Source organism: Nomascus leucogenys, chromosome 15 (genome assembly GCF_006542625.1).
Source record: "Nomascus leucogenys isolate Asia chromosome 15, Asia_NLE_v1, whole genome shotgun sequence".
Taxonomy (NCBI): domain Eukaryota; kingdom Metazoa; phylum Chordata; class Mammalia; order Primates; family Hylobatidae; genus Nomascus; species Nomascus leucogenys.
The window spans coordinates 64,748,968-64,772,895 of record NC_044395.1 but is presented as its reverse complement, the minus strand read 5'-3'; the positions used below and the strand labels follow the sequence as shown (position 1 = coordinate 64,772,895).

Genomic DNA, 23,928 nt, shown 5'->3' with positions numbered 1-23,928 from the left:
GAATGGTTGGTAAGGCTTCATAGAGATACTAAGACTTGAAGCTTCTCTAATTCCTTGAAGATACTGATAAATGTGTGAGCACCTTATATTGGCAGGGACAGTTTTAAGACAGTAACGGATTTTTCTGGTGGTGTCTTTCTACAGGTTGATATGTCAGACCTCTCTCCAGAGGAGCAATGGAGGTAAGTGTGGCAGTTCGGGCCCTGCAGACTAGGAACTGCAGGTTAACCCAGCTAATTGAGTGATACGTCTACCCATTTTGCTTTCTTGTCAGTAGGAGGCAGTGGCTCATGACCGGTAGGACTGGTGTTTTGGGATCTCTCTAAGTATCTGGGTTGCTCTCTTAGTCTGGAATGTGTAAGTAGATGATTGCACCAAATCATCTATCTGGGTTTCAATACCATTTCTACCATTTACTAGCTATGTGATTTTTGAGCAAGTTACTTAACTTCTCACAACCTTACTTTGCCCCATTTGTAAAATGAGGATCATAACAATATCTATACCTCATAGAGTTGTGAGGATTAATATATGTGAAATTCTTAGAAGAGTGCCTGGAATGTGGTAAGCTTCCAGTAAGTGTTAACTGCTTCGAAGATGATTATCATTAACATCATCATCATTATCCATGATACAGGATGGGGAGCTCTGGTTAAGAAAATGGGAGATGTATCTTCTGTTCTCAACTCTGCAACTAACTTGTTTTGTAAATAGAATGAGCCAACATATATCTTATAATGATTTCTCATCAGTAAAAGGGTTTCAGAGTGCCTGCCCCAGGAACTTCACAAGGTGACTGACCAATGAGGTGATATCAACCGTAGAATTTAATAGTGAGAAAAAAACCTATTGATTTTATTTAGATTAAAACTATTGACTATAAAAACATAGAATGGCAAAAATACCTGTTCACATGACAAACCCAGTGTGATTTTAGGTGATTTTAAGCTCAGCATAAACCAGTTGTGTACCTCAGCTACCAAAATATTCTGAATAATTTAGAAGATGTTCATAGAAATATGCTATCTGCTGTAAGAGAGGTGACAGTGCCACTGTGGTCTGCACTGCTGAGGTCACAAATATTTTGTCCTAAGCATGGCATATTAAAAAGATCTTTAACTGGATCATGTGTAGAAGAAGGCAACCCGGATTAATAGTCTTCACATCATGTTATATGAACAGTGGTTAAAAGATCTAGAACTGTTAGCCTCAAAGGGCACAGGAAAATAGTGGTAGGAACAGGATAGTTTTGTTTTGTTTGAATAACATCATGATAAATCTTTGAAGGGGTGGCATTGGGAAAGAAGAGTCGATATGTCCTTTGTTGTTATGGAGTATCAGATTAGGTCTAATGGACTGAAGCTATAAGAAGATAGATTTTTTTTGTCTCATTGTCAGAAATGTCTTTAATAGTCAAGGTATATTGAGAGGTAATGAGCTTTCTGTCCCTAAAGCATTGGGATTTTATTCATTTAAAAGCAAATATTAGTACCTGCCCAGGTGTGGTAGCTCCCACCTGTAATCCCAGCACTTTGGGAGGCCAAAGTAGGAGGATCCCTTGAGCCCAGCAGTTTGAGGCTGCAGTTTGTATAGCCTGGATGACAAGCGAGACTCTCTCTCTAAAAAAAGAATATATGTATATGTACCTACAGTATGCCAGACACTGCTGGTTCTAAAATAGATTACCTTAAAAGGCATGTGTTCTCAGCCAGTGGAAGTATTCAAGCAAAGATTGCAAAAATGATTTTTGCATTGGGTGGGAACTTGAACTGGATGACTTCTCTGGTCTTTTCTAGATCATTCTTTGACTTCATTTTGTGCACATCCTTTCACTGATACGTTGTCTGAGAACAAGGAGCTTATCTCTTGCTATCTTTATAACTCCTCATAGCCCTTAGGTGTTTTTAAGTGTGCTCTACCCTCTTAGCCTATTCTCACAACAACTCTTGAGGCAGGCAGAAAAAATATGGACTCCTTTTGACATATGAAGAAATTGTGATGTACAGATGTGATGTACAGATGGCCATATAGGTGGGTCTGAATCTAAGTTTCGAACTCCCAATCCTATTCTCTTTCTGTCAAGATTCTCCCACCCAGGGTAAAGTTTGTCAGATGAACCCTTAGGTGCTGGCTTACTGACTGGCATTTGGCTTCCCACTCTGCCCACCAAGTTTTCCCCCCTTACATTTTGTTATGAAAAATTTTAAACACATAGAAAAGTTGAAAGAATTGTACAGTGAACACCTTTATACTTACTACCTGGGTTCTACACTTTTTGTTATATTTGCTTTATTGTTTATAATTCATCCTTTTGGGTTATTTTTGCTGTTAATGTTTCATTGCCCATGGAAATTCCATGAAGACACTATTTATGTTGTCCTTTTCCTCCCTCCTAAATACCCTGGTGTAATGGGAATTGTATAAAAGCTTATGACTCAAGTTACATTTGTATTTGATTTTCTTTATTATTTATTTAAATTTGCCCTTTCCCACATGTTCTGATGTATTTGATTTTCTCTCTAATCCTTCTCTTCTCTCTCTTTTTTTTTTTTTTTTTTTTGAGACGGAGTCTCATTGTGTCACCCAGGGTGGAGTGCAGTGTTGTGATCTCAGCTGACTGCAACCTCCACCTTCCAGGTTCAAGCGATTCTCCTGCCTCAGCCTCCTGAGTAGCTGGGATCACAGGCATGCACCACCACACCCGGCTAATTTTTGTATTTTTAGTAGAGACGGGGTTTCGCCATGTTGGCCAGGCTCATCTTTAACTCCTGACCTCAAGTGATCCTCTGGCCTCAGCCTCTCAAAGTGCTGGGATTACAGGTGTGAGCCACCGCGCCCGGCCTCTGATTCCTTTCTCATTCCTCTCCTTTTGATGACTGTGACCCAGAGTGGTAGGAGTGACTGTTCTTAGAGCAAGTTTTTAGCCAGCATTGGCCAAGGGAATCACTTGCTGCCAGTCTTTAAGACCAGAGAATGCCAGCCTTAGATTAATAAAAAGTTTCCAGCTGTACTCTCTAATTACTAAACTTCCTTGAGCCTTTGAAGAGGCTGTTTACCTGTGGATACTGAGGGTAAAGTCACTGTTGGATTAGTATAAAGTTGAAGCAGTCCAGACTTTTTAGGCTTTAACTAGTCTTAAGGATTTCTGACCCTGGCAGAGAGGGTAGAATGAATAAAGCAAGACTTTAATCCTGGAATCAGCACACATTTGCAGTATTACCCCTTTACTGCTGTCATAAATATCGGTGACTAAGATTGTGAGACTTTATGGCTATAACCTCTTTAGGTTACTTTCTCGTTCCAGCATCAGGTTGAAATAGGCTTGAAATGGGCAACGATGCAGGTTTCTCCTGGGACCTCCTTCATGCTACAGGAAAGGTGTCAGCTGTTTCTGCCATGGGGGCAGGCAGCAGACCACTTAGCTCTAATTCCAATATCTAGGCTTGGTTGCGGGGGGGTCCGTAGAGCCTGTATTCTATCTCCATATGCCTGTCTGTTAGGGTGTGTGTCCTAGCCCCTAATTTGTGTGGTACCCTGCAGCTATGAAGCAGGGAATGTGTTCTGAACTATGTACTGGTGGGATATCCCTGGAAAGCACTGTCCCTTTATCACTACAGCATCCCTGACTTGATTCACCCCATGTGTTTGGCTTTCAGGGTCGAGCATGCACGCATGCATGCCAAGCACCGTGGCCATGAAGCTATGCATGCTGAAATGGTCCTCATCCTCATTGCTACCTTGGTGGTGGCCCAGCTGCTCCTGGTGCAGTGGAAGCAGAGGCACCCACGCTCCTACAATGTAAGCCACTTTGCCTCTTACTTCTTTGTCTGTCAGTCATCAAGAGACCCTTCCTAAGTATTCTAGGGCCCAGCCTAATCCAGGCCACATGGAGGTGGAGAAAGACAATAACAATGAACTTTATGTATGAATGATGAATAGTGTATTGGCGAGTGTGTGTCTAAGGGTCAAGTGATTCAGAGAGTGAAAAGAATAGAACATAAGACTATGTTCATGGGCAGAAAAGATAGGTTTTCCCTTCGAAACGTGGGACAGATTCATGAAGGAGATAATCATCAGGAACTATTCAGTTGAAGAGAGCAAAGATGACTTGACTGGGAAAACTAAGCATCTCATGAATCTTACAGGATCTAGATTACACTAATTTAAACTTTTTTTAAAAAGGGCCGGGTGTGGTGGCTCACGTTTGTAATCCTAGTACTTTGGGAGACTGAGGTGGACAGATGGCTTCAGCTCAGGAGTTCAAGACTAGCCTGGGCAACATGGCAAAACCCTGTATCTACAAAAAATACAGAAATTAGCCAGGCGTGGTGGCGTGCGTTTGTAGTCTCAGCTGCTGGGGAGGCTGAGAGGTGGGAAGATTACTTGAGCCTGAGAGGTCAAGGCTGCAGTGAGTCGTGATCGTGCCATTGCACTCCAGCCTGGGAGACAGAGCAAGACTCTGTCTCAAAAAAAAGAAAAAGAAAAAACAGTAATGGATGAAATTAGGTGGGAAAATGACATACAGAAAACAAATAGCAAAATGGCAGAAGTTAATTCTTCCTTATCAGTAATCACTTTAAATATAAATGGATTAAATTCTTCCATTAGAAGACAGAGATTGGCAGACTGGTTTTAAAAATCCCCTCATTTATCGATATGCTGTCTATAATAAATTCACTTTAGGTGGAAAGACACAAGCCAGGAGTGGTGGCACACACCTGTAATCCCACCTATTGAGGAGGCTGAGGTGGGAGAATTGCTTGAGCCAGGGGATTCAGTAAACTCATAAATGAGTGAAAGCCCCTTTGGCATTTCTGTGCTTATATGTAGAAATATTTTTAGTTATATAATGTTGGCTAATCTGCAAAGATTTTTACAACCTATTCTGAAGAAAGTGAGTATGCATATATGCACTGTAGTAATTTTCAATAAGAACTTTTTCCTTAAGGTGGAATCCTTTCTTTAAACATTATTGTAAGGAAAAACTCAATCTGGGAAACAGTTAAGAGGCTGCTCTGCTTGATATGAAGGTTGGGTAACCCTAACACCTCTGCTTCCCCCTCTGAAATCTCTAGGACTCATCATAGCACTGTTAGAAAACCACTGATGTGTTATTCACTAGTTAATTCTTAACAGGAAATGTGTCTGTGACTTAATGAGGCCAGTTGTACTAGGAGTGTGCAGTTTTCTCATTACTACCATATCCTGTAAACATAATGCTGAATTTTATTGGTGAGAGGATATGCTAACATGATAGCACATCTTACACTGAGAAACTTATATCTTTAGAAAATAAGAAAAGAAATCTACCTAGGAGTGGAATTGCTGAGTCATGTGGTACTCTGTGTTTAATGTTTTGAGGAACTGACAAATTATTTTCCACAGAAGCTGCACAATTTTCCATTCTAACCTAAAGTGGATTGGGTTTTCATTCCTCCACATTCTCATCAAGACTTCTTACTTCTTTCACTCCGTTTTTTTTTTTTAATTTTATTTATTATAGCTACATTAGTGGATGTAGATGTCATTGTGGTGTTGATTTGTATTTCCCTAATGACTAATGATGTTGGGCATCTTTTCCTGTGCTTATTGGTCATTTGTATATTTTCCTTAGAGAAATGTTTGTTTAAGTCTTTGCCCAATTTTTGGTTGAATTTTTTGTCTTTTTGTTGAGTTGTTAGAGTACTTCATATAATCTGGATAATAGACCATTATCAGATATATGATTTTAAAATATTTCCTCACATTTTATCGGTTGTCTTGTCACTTTATTGATAGTGTCCTTTGATGCATAAACAGTTTTTAATTTTGATGAAGTTCAGTATATCTATTTTTTTATTTTATTGGTTGTGCTTTTAGTGTCATCTAAGAATCCATTGCCAAGTCCAAGGTCATAGAGATTTACCCCTATGTTTTCTTTGAAGAGTTTTATAGTCTTGGCCAGGTGTGGTGGCTCACGCCTGTAATTCCAACACTTTGGGAGGCCGAGGTGGGCAGATCACAAGGTCAGGAGTTTGAGACCAGCCTGGCCAACATGGTGAAACCCCATCTCCAATAAAAATACAAAAATAGCTGGGCGTGGTGGCACATGCCTGTAATCCCAGCTACTCAGAAGGCTGAGGCAGGAGAATCGCTTGAACCAGGGAGTCAGACGTTGCAGTGAGCCAAGGTCGCACCACTGCACTCCAGCCTGATGACAGAGCAAGACTCCTTCCAAAAAAAAAAAAAAAGAGTTTTATAGTCTTAGCTCTTACATTTGGAGTTTTGGTCCATTTTGAGTTTTTGTAAATGGTGTGAGATAAGAATCTTAAGTTCATTCTTTTGCATATGGATAGCCAGTTGTCCCAGCATCATTTATTGAAGATCGACTTCTTTCTCCATTTGATGGTCGTGGCATGTCACGACCTTGTCAGAAATCAATTGATCAAAGACATGTTGGCTTATTTTTGTACTCTCAGTTTTATTCCGTTGATCTATATGTCTGTTCTTTTGCAGGTACCACATTGTTGTGATTACTGTAGCATTGTAGTAAGTTCTGAAATTGGAAAGTATGGTCCTCAACTTTGTTATTCTTTTTCAAGATTGTTGCAGCTATTCTGAGTCCTTTGCAATTCCTTATTAATTTTAATATCAACATTTCCATTTTACAAACAAAAGCAGTTGGGATTTTGATAAGGATTGGATTGATTCTCTAGATTGTTTGCGGAAATGTTTCCGTCTTAACAATATTAATCTTCCAGTACATGAACACAGGATATCTTTTCATTTGTTTGGGTCTTTAATCTCTTTCATCAATGTATTGTAGTTTTCAATGTACAAGTCTTGCACCTCCTTTGTTAAACTTATTCCTAAGTATTTTATTCTTTTTGATTCCATTGTTAATGGAATTTTAAAAAATTTCCTTTTTGAATTATTCATTGCTAATATATAGAACTTCAACTGATCGTTTTGTGTTAGTCTTCCAACTTTGCTGAATTTATTAGCTCTAATAGTTTTTAAAGTTTTTTTTAGGATTTTTTACATATAAGATTGGTCATCTGAGAGTAGAGAGAGTTTCACTTCTTCCTTTCCAATTGGATACCTTTTTTTTTCCTGAGACAAGGTCTTATTCTGATTGCCCATGCTGGAATGCAGCGGTGCAGTTTGGCGATTTCGGCTCACTGCAGCCTCGACTTCTGCAGGCTCAGGTGATCCTCCCACCTCAGCCTTCCAAGTAGCTGGGACTACAGGCGCACACCACACCACCAGGCTAATTTTTTGTTTTTGGTGGAGAGAGGATTTCGCCAGGTTCCCCAGGCTGGTCTCGCCCTCCTGAACTCAAGCAATCTGCCTGCCTCGGCCTCCCAAAGTGTTGGGATTACAGGTGTGCGCCACCGTGCCCGGTCTTCCTATTACAAGCTGTGTTTTAGTACAAGTTAGCAACCTGTCAGGAATGTTGTGGAGGGGATGTTTGTGATTTTTTATGGGATGATTGACTGGACTTCTTGAAGTCCTCCCAGTTGGCTCTGAAATCTGTGTCAAATTGAATTATCCACAAGAGGTAAAGGCCTGTCTTGTTGTTAGAGGATGAAGCAGACCTGCCTAGAGACAGGATGAGGTTTTCATTATGCAAAAGTTATGTATATTTGTTATCAAAAATTTGAACAATATAACAGTATGTGACATAGAAATGAAAAGTGTCCAGAGGGAACCACTGTTAATCAATTTGTTATAGATAGGAAAAATCTGCAAGTGTATGTTTATAAATTTTTAGATGTTTATGACATCCATTAGGTTCTGCAGCATTTTCCACCTAATACTGTCTCTCAAATATCTGTCCATATTGGTGTGTATATCATCCTCTTAAACTAATGACTGCATAGTAATTTTTTTTTTTTTTTTGACAGGGTCTCTGTTGCCCAGGCTGGAGTGCAGTGGTGTGATCTTGGCTCACTGCAACCTCTGCCTCCTGGGCTCAAGGGATCCTCCCACTTCAGCCTTTTGAGTAGTTGGAACTACAGGTGCGAGCCACCATGCCCCGCTCATTTTTGTGTTTTTTGTAGAGACGGTTTTACTATGTTGTCCAGGCTGGTCAGGAGCTCCTGGGCTCAAGTGATCCATCCACCTCGGCCTCCCAAAGTGCTGGGATTACAGGAGTGAGCCACCATGCCCGGCCTGCATAGTATTTTGGAAAATAGATATAAAATAAAATTTAATTTACCTTTATCAGTTGACTTGTTAATTAACAGTTTATCACAGTTGTAAGCAACAATTTAGTAAGCTTCTCATACATAAATTACCTGCATACCTGTGCAAGCAGTTTTATAGAATGCACTCCTAGAAATGAAATTGCCTGGTCAAAAAATATATGTGTTTTAATTATTAATGGAACTTGCCAAATTGCCCTCCAAAAAAATTATAGCTATTATAGTTTACAATCCATCAACACAGATTTAACAGAGCTGTTACCCAGTGTTAAAGAAGGTGTAGGGAATAGTCAGTATTTTTCATCTTTGTCAGTGTGATAAGGTGAAAAATATCTGATTTTATTAAGTATTTCTCTAATTATTAGTGAGGTTGAGCATGTTTTCATGCTTAGTGGTCATTTGGTTTCTTTCAATTATTTGTTCATATCATTGACTAGATTTATGTTTGATATATTTTTTTGAGACAGAGTTTCCCTCTGGTTGCCCAGGCTGGAGTGCAATGGCGCAATCTCAGCTCACCGCAACCTTCGCCTCCAGGTTCAAGTGATTCTCCTGCCTCAGCATCCCGAGTAGCTGGGATTACTGGCATGCGCCACCATGCCCAGCTAATTTTGTATTTTTAGTAGAGACAGGGTTTCTCCACGTTGGTCAGGCTGGTCTCGAACGCCTGACCTCAGGTGATCCGCCCACCTTGGCCTCCCAAAGTGCTGGGATTGCAAGCGTGAGCCACTGTGCCCGGCCTGATATTTCCATTTTTATCGAAGTAATACATACCATAGTTTTAAAAGTCAGATAGTTCTACAAGACTTCAGAAGCAAAACACGTTGGTCCCCTGCCCAACTCTGTCGGTCTCTGATTCTTCTGTGGCCACTACTTTTATTAATAACTTTTTTAGTTCATTTCTGATACTTTTTTTTTTTTTTTTAAGATACAGGATCTCAGCCTGTCACCCAGGCTGGACGGCAGTGGCTCCATCATAGCTCACTACAGCCTCAAACACCTGGGCTCAGGCAATCCTCCTGCCTCAGCCTCCCAAGTAGCTAGGACTACAGGTACAGACCACCACACTTGGCTAATATATATATTTTTTAATTTGTTGTAGAGTTGGCTCTCGCTATATTGCCCAGGCTGGTCTTGAATTCCTGGCCTCAAGTGATCCTCTTGCCTTAGCTTCCCAAAGTGTTGGGATTATAGCATGAGCCACCACAGTTGGCCTTGTGTTTTTTAAATAACGTATTTATGCTGATGTATAAATTTCTACTCTATTATATTTAAATATAATATTTGTGTTTTTTAAATAACATGTTTATACTGATGTATAAATTTCTACTTTTAAATATTATGTATTGACTTCCTACTTTGGAAGGTAATAATTATGTGGTTTGTTTTTTTTGTTTTGTTTTTTGTTTTTTTTTGAGACGGAGTCTCGCTCTGTCACCCAGGCTGGAGTGCAATGGCATGGTCTCGGCTTACTGCAATCTCTGCCTTCTGAGTTCAGCAATTCTTCTGCCTCAGCCTCCCAAGTAGCTGAGACTACAGGTTCACGCCACCACACCCAGCTAATTTTTGTATTTTTAGTAGAGACATGGTTTCACCATATTGGCCAGGATTGTCTTGATCTCCTGACCTCATGATCTGCCCGCCTTGGCCTCCCAAAGTGTTGGGATTACAGGCATGAGCCACTGTGCCTGGCAGTAATAATTATCTTATACTGCTATACCTATACCCGTCACATACTACAAATATTTCCTCCTTCCAATTTTTAAATAAATATTCATCGTTTACATTATTAAGTATTATATGTAAGTATTATTCACAAGATGTATTATTCACAGCTTGAGCCATATGATATATTTGGTACATGTTCTTTCCTTTGCTTAGGTTTCTTTCGGAATGTTTCTTACTGATTTGTAAGAGCTCTTTGTAGGTCAGGAATAAGCCTTTTGACATATTTGCTACGGATATCTTTCTCCAGTTTGTCATTTGATTTTATTTGTAGAATTGGTAGAAAAATTTTTATAGACTAGATTTATGAACGATCCTTTTTTTTTTTAAGACGAAGTCGTGCACTGTCGCCCAGGGTGGAGTGCAGTGGCATGCTCTCGGCTCACTGCAACCTCCACCTCTCTGGTTCAAGCGATTCACCTGCCTCAGCCTCCCAAGTAGCTGGGATTACAGGCTCCTGCCACCATGCCCAGCTAACTCTTTGTATTTTAGTAGAGAAGGGGTTTCACCATGTTGGCCAGGCTGATCTCGAACTCTGGACTTCAAGTGATAACCTGCCTCGGCCTCGCAAAGTGCTGGAATTACAGGTGTGAGCCACCGCACCGGGCCCAATTTATGAACGATCTTGTTGGCTAAGTACTCTATTGTTTGCTATTCTGTTTGGATGGCCCATCTTGCTGTTCCTGATTTTCTATCCTGGTTCTTAATAAAGTTCTTCCGCCTGCCTAGGCATATTTTAGGTAATAGCCATAGCTACCAATTTTACAATTCTTGTGGATCTCTCATTCTCAAATCTGCTGTAGGTTAAAGGTCAGTTCTAGAGAGGAGAAGCAGAGCATAAATACAGTTGGGACATTACCACCTACGTTAATTATGTAGACATAATTAATAACACTAGCTAGCATTTATTGAGTACGGTCTATTTATTTGTTCAGTCAGTAGATATTCGTTGATCCTTTTCTAGTCCCACGCTGGGGCTGTGCTCAGTTATATTGTTTCCTTTGTGGAGAAACCACTTTGAAAAACAGTTTCAAACTGTTTTTAAATTAAATTCCCTATGATCTGGGAGTTTAATTCCTAGATATACACCAAGAGAAGATTTTGGTACATCCTCCTAGGATTTTTCTTTTTTCTTTCTTTCTTTCTTTTTTTTTTTTTTTGAGTCAGACTCTTGCTCTGTTGCCCAGGCTGGAATGCAATGGCGCAATCTCGGCTCACTGCAACCTCCGCCTCTTGGGTTCAAGCGATTCTCCTGCCTCAGCCTCCCAAGTAGCTGGGATTACAGGCGTCTGCCACCATGCCCAGCTAATTTTTGTATTTTTTAGTAGAGACGGGGTTTCACCGTGTTGGTCAGGCTGGTCTCGAACTCCTGACCTCAGGTGATCCACCTGCCTTGGCCTCCCAAAGTGCTGGGATTACAGACGTGAGCCACCATGCCCAGCCCCTCTTAGGATTTTTCATAGCAACACTATTTGTAGTAGCAAAAACTTGGAAATGACAATACTCACGTAAAGGTGAATGGGTAAATTAGTTGTGATATATACACATAATGGAATATAACATATAAAATAATACATATAACATACTTATAAAAAGACAAAATATAAATAACTATAGCTACAAATAATGGTAAGGATGAAGCTTAGCAGTATAATATTGAGTGCAAAAGAAGAGTCCTAGAAGACCACTTATAAGTTGACACTTTTTATAGAAAGGTAAAAATAATGGAAACTTAAGTGGTATGTTTTTTTTTTTTGGCTAAGTTTATGTTACGCATAAATGGTGTGTTTTAAAATTATGCATATGTGTGATAAAACCATATTTTACTTTATTTTGAGACAGGGTCTTTTTCTGTCACCCAGTCTGGAGTGTGGCGGCATGATCACAGCTCACTGCAGCCTCAACCTCCTGGCCTCTGTTGATCCTCCCACCTCAGCCTCCCAAGTAAATGAGACCACAGGTGTACACCACCCTTGCCTGGCTAATTAAAAAATTTTTTTTCTAGAGATGAAGGTCTGCCTGTGTTGACGAGACTGGTCTCAAACTACTGGGCTCAAGCAGTCCTCCCACCTTGGCCTCTCAAAGTATTGGGATTACAGGCATGAGCCACTGTGCCAAGCCAAAACCATATTTTAAAAAGCAAGGGAATAGAATCAAGATTCCAGATGATGGTAACCTTGTATGGAAGAGAGATTGCAGGATAGGATAGAGAAGAGCACATAGCTAGATATAAGTAATTTTAGATGTTTCACATCTTGGGTTCATTTGTGGGTTCAGTATTTATCATGTTATTAAATAATTAATGTAAAAAGTAAAGAAATTATGTCATGTGGTACAGGATGGATGAACCTTGAAGACATGCTAAGTGAAATAAGCCAGTCACAAAGAGACCAATATGATTCCACTTATATCTAAAGTAGTCAAATTCATAGAAACAGAAAGTAGAATGATGGCTAGGGAGTGGGGGGAATTAGGGCCTATAGAGTTTCCATTTTGCAAGACAAAAAAGTTCTGGAGATCTGTTACAAAATAGTAACAGATAGTAATACATAACACTATTGAACTGTATACTCAAAGATGGATAAAATGGAAAATTTTTTGGTTTTTGAAACCACAAAAGTAGTTTTGGTTGACACAGTGACTTAACACCTCTAATCCCAGCACTTTGGAAGACTAAGGTGGAAGGATCACTTGATTCCAGGAGTTCCAGACAAGCCTGGGCAATGCAGGGAGACCCTGTTTCTACTAAAAATTTTAAAAATTAGCTGCCAAGTAGTGCCAGCTACTTGGGAGGCTGAGGCGGGAAGACTGCTTGAGCCCAGGAGTTTAAGCCTTCAGTAAACTATGATCACATCACTGCACTCCAGCCTGGGTGACAGAGTGAGACTCTGTCATTTAAAAAAAGACAAAATAATAATAACTTTAAAAAATTGAAGGTGGTCCATGCATGGACTAATGATGAGAATGTTCATTAACCAAAGAATTTGAATAATTTATTTTTTTCTCTACCTAAAGTTCAAAAATAAAGCAAGAAAGAAAGCAACTACCAAGACAGGGACTTACCTTCCCTTAAGACACACTATAAGAATGGACAAACAGATCAGTGAGACAAAATGCAGATCTCAGAGATGGATGGGAATTTAATATATCATAGAGGTGTAACCACCAATCAGTAAGAAGGTATTCATTGTTAAGTAGATTAGTTGAGAAAACCGACTCACCACAAGGAGAAAAATTAAAACTAGATTTGTACATAATACGGAATACAAAGGGGATTCAAGATAAAGACCTAATTATGAAAGGTAAAGTTATGAAACTAATTTTTAAAATAAAAGCAGGCTGGGTGTGGTGACTCATGCCTGTAATCCCGGCACTTTGGGAGGCTGAGGCGGGCAGATCACTTGAGCCTAGAGGTTCAAGACCAGCTTGGGCAACATGGCCAAACCCTATCTCTACAAAAAATACAAAAATTAGCCAGGTGTGGTGGTGCATGCCTGTAGTCCCAGCTACTCAGGAGGCTGAGGTGGAAGGATCACTTGAGTCCAAGAATTTGAGGTTGCAGTGAGCTGAGATCATGGCACTTGACTACAGTGTGGGTAACAGATGAAACCCTGTCTCAAAATAAATAAGTAAATTAACTTTTTTAAAAATAAAAATATAAGCAAGTAAGAAAGATTTGATAAATTTGATTTTATAAATTAAGGATTTCTGTTCTGTTAAAGATGTGATAGGCAGAGTTAACTGATAACTGAATGGAGAAGAGATGAGTAATGATTAAAACTCATTAATTTTTATTAGATTAATATCTATCCAGATAAACTCCTACAAATCAACAAGACAGCAACTCCAATAGAAAAACAGGCCAGGGATATGAACCAGTTTACAGGAGAGGAAACCCAAAAGGCCATTAAGCATGAAAAGAGATGCTCAGAGTCATTAGTAATTAGAGAAATGCATATAAAAATATGAGATATCACTTTACATCTATTAGGTTGGCAAAAACTAGAAAGCTGAATAGTGCCAAGTGTTGGCAAGGATCAGAGGCTGTAGAGCTTTTTTGTACTTTTTTGTGGGTATGGTACAGGCATTGTTGATAGCAGCATGGCATTGCTGAGTCAGCGAATATACACATACCCTGTGACACATCCTAAGGGGATATGTAAGAGGGTGTTCACTGAAGTGTTAATTATGGCTGACCGTTGAGGAGTTGGAGGCAATCTGGATATCTATCTCTGAGAGAGTAAATAGGTAAAATGTGACGGATGCATATCATGAAATTGTTTTACAGTTAAAAGCAATACATTGAGTACCTATAGGAACTTGGGAGGACCTTAAAAGCATAGTACTGAGTGGAAAAAGTAAGAAACAGAAAGATGTATAACACGATGCCAATTAATAAAAATACAAGCAGAGAAAGCAATAAACAGCTTGTATGAACAGGTACAAACAAAAATATACATGTGAAGCACATTAGAATGTCTGTGGACTGAGGAATAGTAATAAAAGAGAATCAGGAAGACTCCCCAGAGAATGTTGTGTAAAGGAGAGGCACTGGAATTGTTGTTGAGTAGTAGAAACATGAACTGTTTGAGATTAGCCATTAGAGCTTTCAAAAAAATGCCTCTTACGGCATGCCAAGAAATGATAGAATTGTTTGATAAGGCTCTGTTTCTTTCAAACTGAATGAAACTTTTTGTTCTTCACTAGTGCAGGTTGGTGGCGCAGCCTTTTAGTGGGCATCCAGTGACCACTGAGTGGAAAAACACTAGCTCTGTTTTCCTAGACCAAGGTTTCTCAACAGAGGAACTATTGGCATTTTGGGCCAGATAATTCTTTTTTTCTCTGGGGGCTGTCCTGTATATTATAGGATGTTTGATAGCATCCCTACCCTCTATCCACTAGATGCTACTGGCACTCTTCTCTACTTGTAACAACCACATGTCTCCAGACATTGCCAAATGTCCCCTGGGAAACAAAATCACCCCTGATGAGAAACACTGTCCTAGGCTCTAGGACCTAGAGCAACATGGATATTGCCAGCTTTGAGACTGATGATGAGCAGGTATGCCAGCCCACTGAGAAGTATCACATTACTGTCCGTAACTTAGGAGCTCAAGTCCAACCTTCACATTAACAGAAATGGAGGCTGCATGGCTGGGTGTGGTGGCTCATGCCTATAATCCCAGCACTTTGGGAGGCCGAGGCGGGCGGATCACGTGAGGTCAGGAGTTGGAGACCAGCCTGACCAGCATGGAGAAACCTCGTCTCTACTAAAAATATACCGCTAGTCGGACGTGGTGGTGCATGCCTGTAATCCCAGCTACTCGGAAGGCTGAGGCAGGAGAATCGCTTGAACCCAAGAGGTGGAGGTTATGGTGAGCTGAGACCATGCCTTTGCATTCCAGCCTAGGCAACAAGAGCGAAACTCCATCTCAAAAAAAAAAAAAAAGAGAGAAATATAGGCTGGGCATAGTGGCTCACACCTGTAATTCCAGCATTTTGGGAGACTGGAGTGGAAGGATAGCTTGAGCCCAGGAGTTTGAGACCAGCCTGGGCAACATAGTAAGACCCAGTCTCTTAAAAAAGAAAAAATTAGCTGGGTGTGATAGCATAGGCCTGTAGTCCCAGCTACTTAGGAGGTTGAGATGGGAGGATCACTTGAGCCCAGGAGGTTGAGGCTGCAGTGGGCCGTGATTGTGCCACTGCACTCCAGCCTGGGCAACACAGTGAGACCCTGTCTCAAAAACAAAAAACAGGCCGGGCACGGTGGCCCATGCCTGTAATCCCAGCACTTTGGGAGGCCGAGGCAGGCAGATCACCTGAGGTCGGGAGTTCAAGACCAGCCTGACCAACATGGTAAAACCCCGTCTCTACTAATAATACAAAATTAGCCAGGCGTGGTGGCAGGTGCCTGTAATCCCAGCTACTGCGGAGGCTGAGGCAGGAGTATTGCCTGAACCCGGGTCGCGGAGGTTGCAGTGAGCCAAGATCCTGCCACTGTACTCCAGCCTGGGCGACAAGAGTGAAACTCTGTCTCAAAAAACAAAAAAACAAACCCCCCAAAACAAAGGCCCTACTTACAAGGAAGAGGCCAAAGAAATAAATTTAAAAGAAGAAATATAGAATGTAAAACAAAATTTTTAAAAATACAAAAAACAAAAGCCCTGTTGTTTTGAGTAAGGTCATACTGTATCTAAATTTTAGATACTGTTCTTTTCAATTCTAGCAATAATAATACTTTAGATTGCTTATAGTTTAGATTTGTTGATGATTTAAAAAGTACTCCACCAACTCTATTATAGCACTTATACTGAATTGTGGTTGGTTCTTTCTCCTCAGTAGACTTGAGTTCTTCTCATTTACTCTCTCTTGGAACCTCCTAACAGCTCTGTAAGGTAGTCAGGGTATTTATCTTCACTTTTTAGATTAGTAAACCAAGGTACAGAATCCTGAAGTGATTTGCTAGGAACGCATGACCATTAAATTGGAGAGTTGGACCTAAAACCAAAATCCGATTCTTGGTTAAGTGCTCTTTCTATAGGTTCCTCTCAAAGGCTTCAGGAAATTTTTGTCAATTTCTGCCATAGTCAGAAGTTTTTAACCCTCTTGAGTTTCCTTATTTAACGACTTTTGCCCAAGTCCTTTCCTTGGATCTCAGGTACTTTCTCAACCTCCTCTTAAGTCTCTTTATCATCTTGCCTCCCCAGCCTCTCCAGATTTCCCCACAAACTCAGTGAATGATGATTGGTAGGCAGCTTAAGAGACAGAAGATCTGGATTGGAAACCTAGCCCAAACCACTCTTGCCTTTTGGCTTCTGCGTAGCTCAGTTTTCATCATCTATTCAGAGTCTAACATTACTCTTTAGCTTCCCTAGGGACATTGGGGAAGGGATAAGTTTATGCCTGGAAAAGTATCCATCCTATTTTTGAAGTTCTCCAGGGAGAAGCTTTCATCATCTCTGTCTACTACCAAATATAGTATCTCTTCAGATCTCTACCTCCTGAACTGCTTTCCCTCCTGGAACTGGTGAGTGGCAAAATCTTCTACCTGGAAATCTTTTAAAGTACTGTAGATTTTTCTTAGACCAAGATATTAAGAGGATTACTAGAATGTGGAATTAGAGAATTCTGACTAAGGTGGTAAGGGGTTGTAATTCACTTTCTATTAGAAAGAAAAACTTCTATCTTCAGAATATAATAAAAACTTGTAGCTGTGATATCTTTATCGGCCTCCTTTGAGTCTCATCTACCTCTTTAGGCTCATTTCTCACCCCTTCCTCAAATACTAGTTGTCTTTTCTCAAGTATACCATGTCCCCTCATCATGGAACACTCATCATGATGCCTTTTTCTATCTGGACCTATTTGGCCATGAAGACAGAGATCAAAGGATGCTTCCTTCAGGCAGCCTTCCTTGGAGGCGGGGCGGGGGGTCAGGTTCTCCACTTTGAGTGGAGTGCCTCTCCTCTGTACTTTCTTGGTCACCAGCCCTTACTCCATTAAAGCACTTAATTGTGATTATTTGTTTCTCCTCAGTAGACTTGTGTTCTTCAAGAGATTTTGGTTTTCATCTCTGAATTCCCCAGTCATTAGCATGGCATCCAGTAAGTGCTCAGTAAATGTTTATTAAATGACTGCTTGACTGACTCGTTTGCTTGAAGTGGAAAAGATGGGAAAGAAGACATAGTTCTAGGTATTAGAAGAGTAGTCATAAGAAACATGGAGTAAATTTACTTTGTGCTCCTCTGAAAGATAAGAGTTGGACCCAGAGACAGAAGTGACACAAAGGCACATTTTTCAGGTCAGCATCAGGAAAGAGCTGTCTAGCAAATATATTCGTATTGGAGTGGCCTAACTTATGTGGTAAGGATGACTGTGTAGGTGCAATAGGAGGGAAACAACTCCAACCGTGTTTCTGCCTTGTAGAGTGTCCAGTGATGTGTAGTGTCTCACCAGCTCATAGAAACTACACTGAATATGTCTGTTTATTGGGCCTCTGGAGCACTCTTCAGATATCATTTATCTGAAGCCTTCTTGTAGTCTTCTCCAGGCTTAATATCCTGGTGTCTTCAGCTGTTCCTTATGTGATTTGGTCTTATGGCCATGCGTATTTGTTGGTGTTCTTTGTATAGTGTGGCCCCAAGCCCTGATCCCAGGGTCCCAGGGATACTTTAACAGAGCAGAGAACAGTAGACCTGCTGCCCCCTCCATTCTGGGTATATTCTTTTTTTTTTTTTTTTTTTGAGATGGAGTCTTGCTCTGTCACCCGGGCTGGAGTGCAGTGGCACAGTCTCGGCTCACTGCAACCTCCGCCTCCCGGGTTCAAGTGATTCTCCTGCCTCAGCTTCCCGAGTAGCTAGGACTACAGGTGTGCGCCACTATGCCCAGCTAATTTTTGTATTTTTAGTAGAGACGGGGTTTTACCATGTTGGTTGGCCAGTATGGTCTCGCTCTCTGGACCTCGTGATCCGCCCGCCTCGGCCTCCCAAAGTGCTGGGATTACAGGCGTGAGCCACGGCGCCTGGCCCATTCTGGGTATATTCTTAGTTAAGCAGGGTTGTCTTGGCTATGTTGGCAGCAGCCCTGTTGGCATATATTCCCTGGCAATTTGTGGTCAACTGAAACCCCTAACCCTGTTTCATGTGAGCTACTATTAAGCCATTCCTTCCCCGTTCTATACTTTGGTAGTTAGGTTTCATCTTGTGGTTTTGATTCTTCATTTCAGCTTACTAGCTCATGGAATGTTAGGGCTAAAAGAACCCTAGAAATAAACTTTATTCATTTTGATCTTATTTCTTCTATTTTCCATGTTCACTGCCTCCCTTTCCCTCCCCACAAGCTTTGTGCTGTCCACAGTTTGGAGGTTCTTTGTGTTTTCTTCCAAATCATTTATGAAAATATTGAGCAGAGCCATGGAGCATGTCCCAGAAACTTACCTCCAGTTGACTGCAGTCTATTTCTCAGCATATTTTCAAGCTGATTGTTCTATTAGCTGTGGGTCTCCACCTTTATTCTACTACTTGGGCTTATAGTTTCATTTCATCCACAATATTGCTTTTCAGCCAGGTATGGTGGGAGGGTGATCCCTAGCTTACAACATGAGGGGATGCACAGGTGGTAAGATGAGAATCCTGAAAGTCAAAAGTGCCAAGCACCTGTGGACTGGAAAGGCACCTAATGCACAGGGAAAGATATGATCTGTTTTCATGAATTCTAGTTTCTCTGAGATGAAAGGGTCTGGAGGTTGTCTTATTAGAAATAATTGTCAGGTAGTGTTGATTCCATCTCTATCAACACACCTTCTACTGATGGTTCCAGCTCTCAGTTAAGAGGCAATCCGTTTAAATGTGGACTAACTCTTACTGTTAGCATCTAACATCGTCATCTCAACTGTTTTAGCCTTGTGGAGGGATAAGTGGGATATTGCAATTCTTGTCCCTCAGTAAATGTTTGCTGAACGAATCCATGAGTTAGTTTCAGGCAAGTCTTCAGCTTTGTATTTGCACATTCAGGGAAAGAAGGATGAATGGCTTTTGTGTTTCTCCTTCCACCTGGCCAAACCCATTCCTCCTTTAGAATCATCCAGAGCTCTGCCTCTTCCAGGAATTTTTCCTGACAGCTCCTGCCTCATCTTTCCACTGAATTCCCATGTCAGTACTTGATGCTTTGTACTGGCCACCTAATTTATGTGTTTATATCGCATCAGCCAAGTCCTGGAGGGCCAAGGCTTTCATGCTTTCCACAGCATCAGGCACAAGTGTTTGAGCAAATCAGTGAACCAAATGTGTCTCCATAAGTGTTGCCACGAGATGGCACCAGAGGCCCTGCAATTGTTCTGCATAACTTTTAGCCATTTATTGCCATTTATATGCCTTCCTTAATGAAGTTTAAACATATTTACCAAGCAAAATGCCAATAAATTCTAAAGTAGAAACTGAAAAAAATTTTTTTGTATTTTTTTTTAAGAGGTGGGGTTTCGCCATGTTGCCCAGGCTGGTCTCGAGCTCCTGGGCTCAAGCGATCCGTCTGCCTCAGCCCCCCAAAGTGCTGGAATTACAGGAGTGAGCCACCATGCCCAGCCTACAGTAGAAATTTTAAACCAAATAAAGAAACCAGGTAACTTCCCGTTTTATCACATGGTAGACTGTTCTGTTCACTCAGCTCCTCTGCCTTGCGCCTCCCCAGGAACTGGGTCCTTCCACCAGCAGCTGCTTTCTAGGCCCCAAGCAGTAGTTGGCTTTCACTCCCTAATGGAGACAGCCTGGGGACCTGAAAATGGCCTCAAATCCTTGATTTGTGTCTTCTGATAATTTATTTTTCCTAGAAAGGACAATTAAACATTAATAAGAAATTGCCTATAACCTTATCACTTTTCATATGTCAGTTATTTTGGTTGCCTCATTCTGGTCTTTGCTCCTTTGTACGTGCGACTTTATGCATTTTTAATCATGCAAAAGCCATAATAAGAGCTCTCATTTACTGAGTGCTTATTATGAATTATGCATCACACTTGTTTTATATATATTACTTCCATTTAAATATAAGAACTATTATATCAAATGCTTATATTTACTACATTGCTCATAACAAGTGCTGACATTATTAGGCACTGTTCTAAGTGCTTTCCATGCCTTAACTCATTTAACCCATACAACCTTATGAGAATAGATACTGTTAACCCCATTTTACCATAGTTTAGAGAACTGAAGCTTATCAGAGTTAAACGATCTGCCTAAGTTAACACAGTAATTAGCTGTATTGGGATTCATATTTAGATAGCTTTAATTCTAAAATTTCTGATCATTTCAGTGTATCATTTCATTTTGTGTATCATTTCTTTAATGATTTCTATTTGGACTTCTAGAAATGGTCTGAAGGCTAACAGAATCATTAAAATTAGGGTTTGATTTAGATCTTTTTCCTGCAGCTAGCCTGGTAACTCCTAGAGGACTAGAGGTCATGTTTATTTCTGTACTCCTTTTCCCATTAAATGCAAAATTAATACTTAATGGTTGAATGAGTGAGTGGGTGAACACTGCCTCTACTCTCCTAGGAAGTCTGGGATACAGAGCTAGTTGATAGAAACTTAGCCTGTTAGAACTTGAAGTGGTTTGAAATATCAAGCCAATCCCTTCCTCCAAGGAAGGAGGGAGGACCTCCTTAGGGTGACCTAGTGAGTTGGAGGCAGAATGGAACTAGAACTCCGGTCTACTGGGCTACTCCACCATTTGGTTTCAGAAAGCCTAATCCTGTCTCTAAATTCCTTTCTGTCTTCCCTTTTCTCCCTTTGTCTCTCTCCTCTTGTTCTCTGTCTCTTCTTTCTCACACGCAGTCTCTCTTTTCTTTCTCTCATTGTGACTTGATGTAGCTTTACGTAACTTGATGTGTATCTCTAGATGTAGTTTTCTCATCCTAAAATTTCAAGCCCGAAAACTACAAAACAAAGCAAGATTTTTCATTCCTGATGCCCAGACTTACTCCTAATTGTGTCTTTGTCCAACTCAGAATAGAATCCAGGATCTCTGCTTCTCTCCTCACCCAAAATGTACAGAGCTGCAGCTCATGTAGAGAAAATTACCTTGATTCACATTCCTCCTCAGAACATGCTATTGATGATTGGTGGCAAGTGGGAAAGAGGATCTTAGAGCAGGCTGGTTGTTTTAATGCAACAGCCAAGTTTTTGAAAAACTGGCAGGAGAACAGGAATTTCTGTTTTTTTCTCAGAGAGAACAAATGTGACCAGACTATGTGATTTAATTCTTCTCTGGGCCTACTGTTTTGTAAACAGCCCCATGAGCCTGTTAAAGCAAATAGCATGAAGACCAAAAACCTTCCAGCCCTTCTTTCCATATGCCACCCTTTTAGTTTCATGAGTTGGGTTGCCTTTTCCTCAAGTTTAAATAATCTGCAGTTGTTTGTTGTGATGTCTTTTCCTGGTGCTCCTAGTGTCTCCTAGAAAATGGCACGTGGGGCATTATTTGGGTAGTCATTTGTTAGTACATCCTGGTGCTTCCACACTTTTTATGTAAGGTCAGACTGTTTTAGAATGCTTCATTCAGAGAGTCAGTTGTGGGTTCCTATGCGGTGAATTGTTATTGAGGCTTCATGGCTCATGGACCAGCAGCCAGTACCCTCGGGTACACAGAATAGGAACCTCTAAAGCAAAGTGGTTCTGTTTACTCTTTTCTCTGTTCTGTTCTCTTCTCACTGTTTCTTTTTTCCTGTAAAACGACCCTTTTTTTTTTTTAAGATGGAGTCTCACACTCTGTCACTTAGGCCGGAGTGCGTGATCTCAGCTCGCCGCAACCTCCACCTCCCGGATTCAAGCGATTCTCCTGCCTCAGCCTCCCAAGTAGCTGGGATTATGGGTGCCCGCCACCATGCCTGGCTAATTTTTGTATTTTTAGTAGAGACAGGGTTTCACCATGTTGGCCAGGCTGGTCTTAAACTCCTGACCTAAGGTGATCCACCTGGCTTGGCCTCCCAAAGTGCTGGGATTACAGGTGTGAGCCACCACGCCTGGCCATCTAAGGCTTTTTCTTGCCACAGAGAAATCTATAAGAGAATGGTAGCTACAGACAACTAGTCTGTTGTAAATGTAAAATACATATTTGATTTCAAAGCCTTAGTACCAAAAAAAGTAAGCCATTTCATAAATAATTTTAATCTTGAATACATATTGAGATATTTTGTATATATTGGAATAAATAAAATATATCATTGAAATGAAAACCTGTTTCTTCTTACCTTTTTAAAAATGTAACTAGAAGATTTTAAACTGTATTTGTGACTTGCATGATATTTCATTTGGATAGCACTGGTCTAGAAATCCCTAAGAGTAAATACTTTCTTTTTTTTTTTTTGAGATGGAGTCTTGCTCTGTCACCCAGGCTGGAGTGCAGTGGTGCGATCTCGGCTCACTGCAAGCTCCACCTCTTGGGTTCACACCATTCTCCTGCCTCAGCCTCCTGAGTAGCTGGGACTACAGGCGCCCGCCACCACGCCCGGCTAATTTTTTTTGTATTTTTAGTAGAGACAGGGTTTCACCGTGCTAGCCAGGATGGTCTCAATCTCCTGACCTTGTGATCCACCCACCTCAGCCTCCCAAAGTGCTGGGATTACAAGTGTGAGCCACCATGACCGGCCGAGTAAATACTTTGTTAGTTTACTAAAGAATGCCAGGAAACTAGCCACTCTTTCGTCGCTGTAGCTCCCTTTTTTTTGTTGTTTTTTTAAAAATATTTTTTGATTTTGTTGATGGCATCAGGAAGAAAATCTCCATTATGTATTATTTGCTATCTTTTTTTATACCTGCTACTCACTGGAGAAGGGTGACATCTAGTGACAGAAGGGTGGTTGAGGAGGGAGTTAGGAGGCATTGGAGAGAAGACTGGCGATGACTTCACATTTCTGTCTTAGAGTTAGAATTGTTTTATGCCTTTAAAAAACTTCAGCTAACAAGTCTGAGGGGAGGCTCTGAAGAAGGGAGAGTAAAACAGGCACTCTTTAAAATAGAAATGTGCCTCTCTCTGAGGGAGTCCTACTCTAGTTTTACTTTCCTCTTATTTATTGGAATTTATTGAGGACATATCATGTGCCAACAGTTTTCTAATGTAGAGGAAATGGGAATATGGCCTAGTCACTGCCCACAAGGAGCTTACATACAGGTAGAGAATGAATTCAAGCCCAGCCTCATACTCTAGATAAGCACTAATAATGTTAGAAAAGAAAATGCGTTTGGAGCACTAGAAAGCACTTTCTGCCTGGAAAGGAGACTGAAGGCTTCGTGTGTCTTGGATGTGATATTGTCAGGCAGAAAGGCAGGCAGGTGGGAAGGGCAACCTGATGGGGACAACCTGACTTTAAGGCCTGGGGAGTGGTAGATGGCCCTCGAAATAGTAGGTCGGGGCCATACTATGGAGGATTTGACAGCCTGGCTAAGAATGTTGGATCCTCTCTACTAAAAACACAAAAATTAGCCATGCATGGTGGCATGCGCCTGTAATCCCAGCTACTTG

The 23,928-nt window shown here is 40.8% G+C and overlaps 1 protein-coding gene across 1 annotated transcript in view; it reads left to right on the top strand.

Moving 5' to 3' along the window:
- Positions 1 to 23,928, top strand: part of RNF121 (ring finger protein 121) — a 68,381-nt gene that overhangs the window by 29,052 nt on the left and 15,401 nt on the right. Inside the window, exons 2-3 of the mRNA XM_003254778.3 lie at positions 145 to 182; positions 3,657 to 3,798. Coding sequence (XP_003254826.2) covers positions 145 to 182; positions 3,657 to 3,798 — 180 coding nt within the window. The remainder of the gene's footprint in view (positions 1 to 144; positions 183 to 3,656; positions 3,799 to 23,928) is intronic.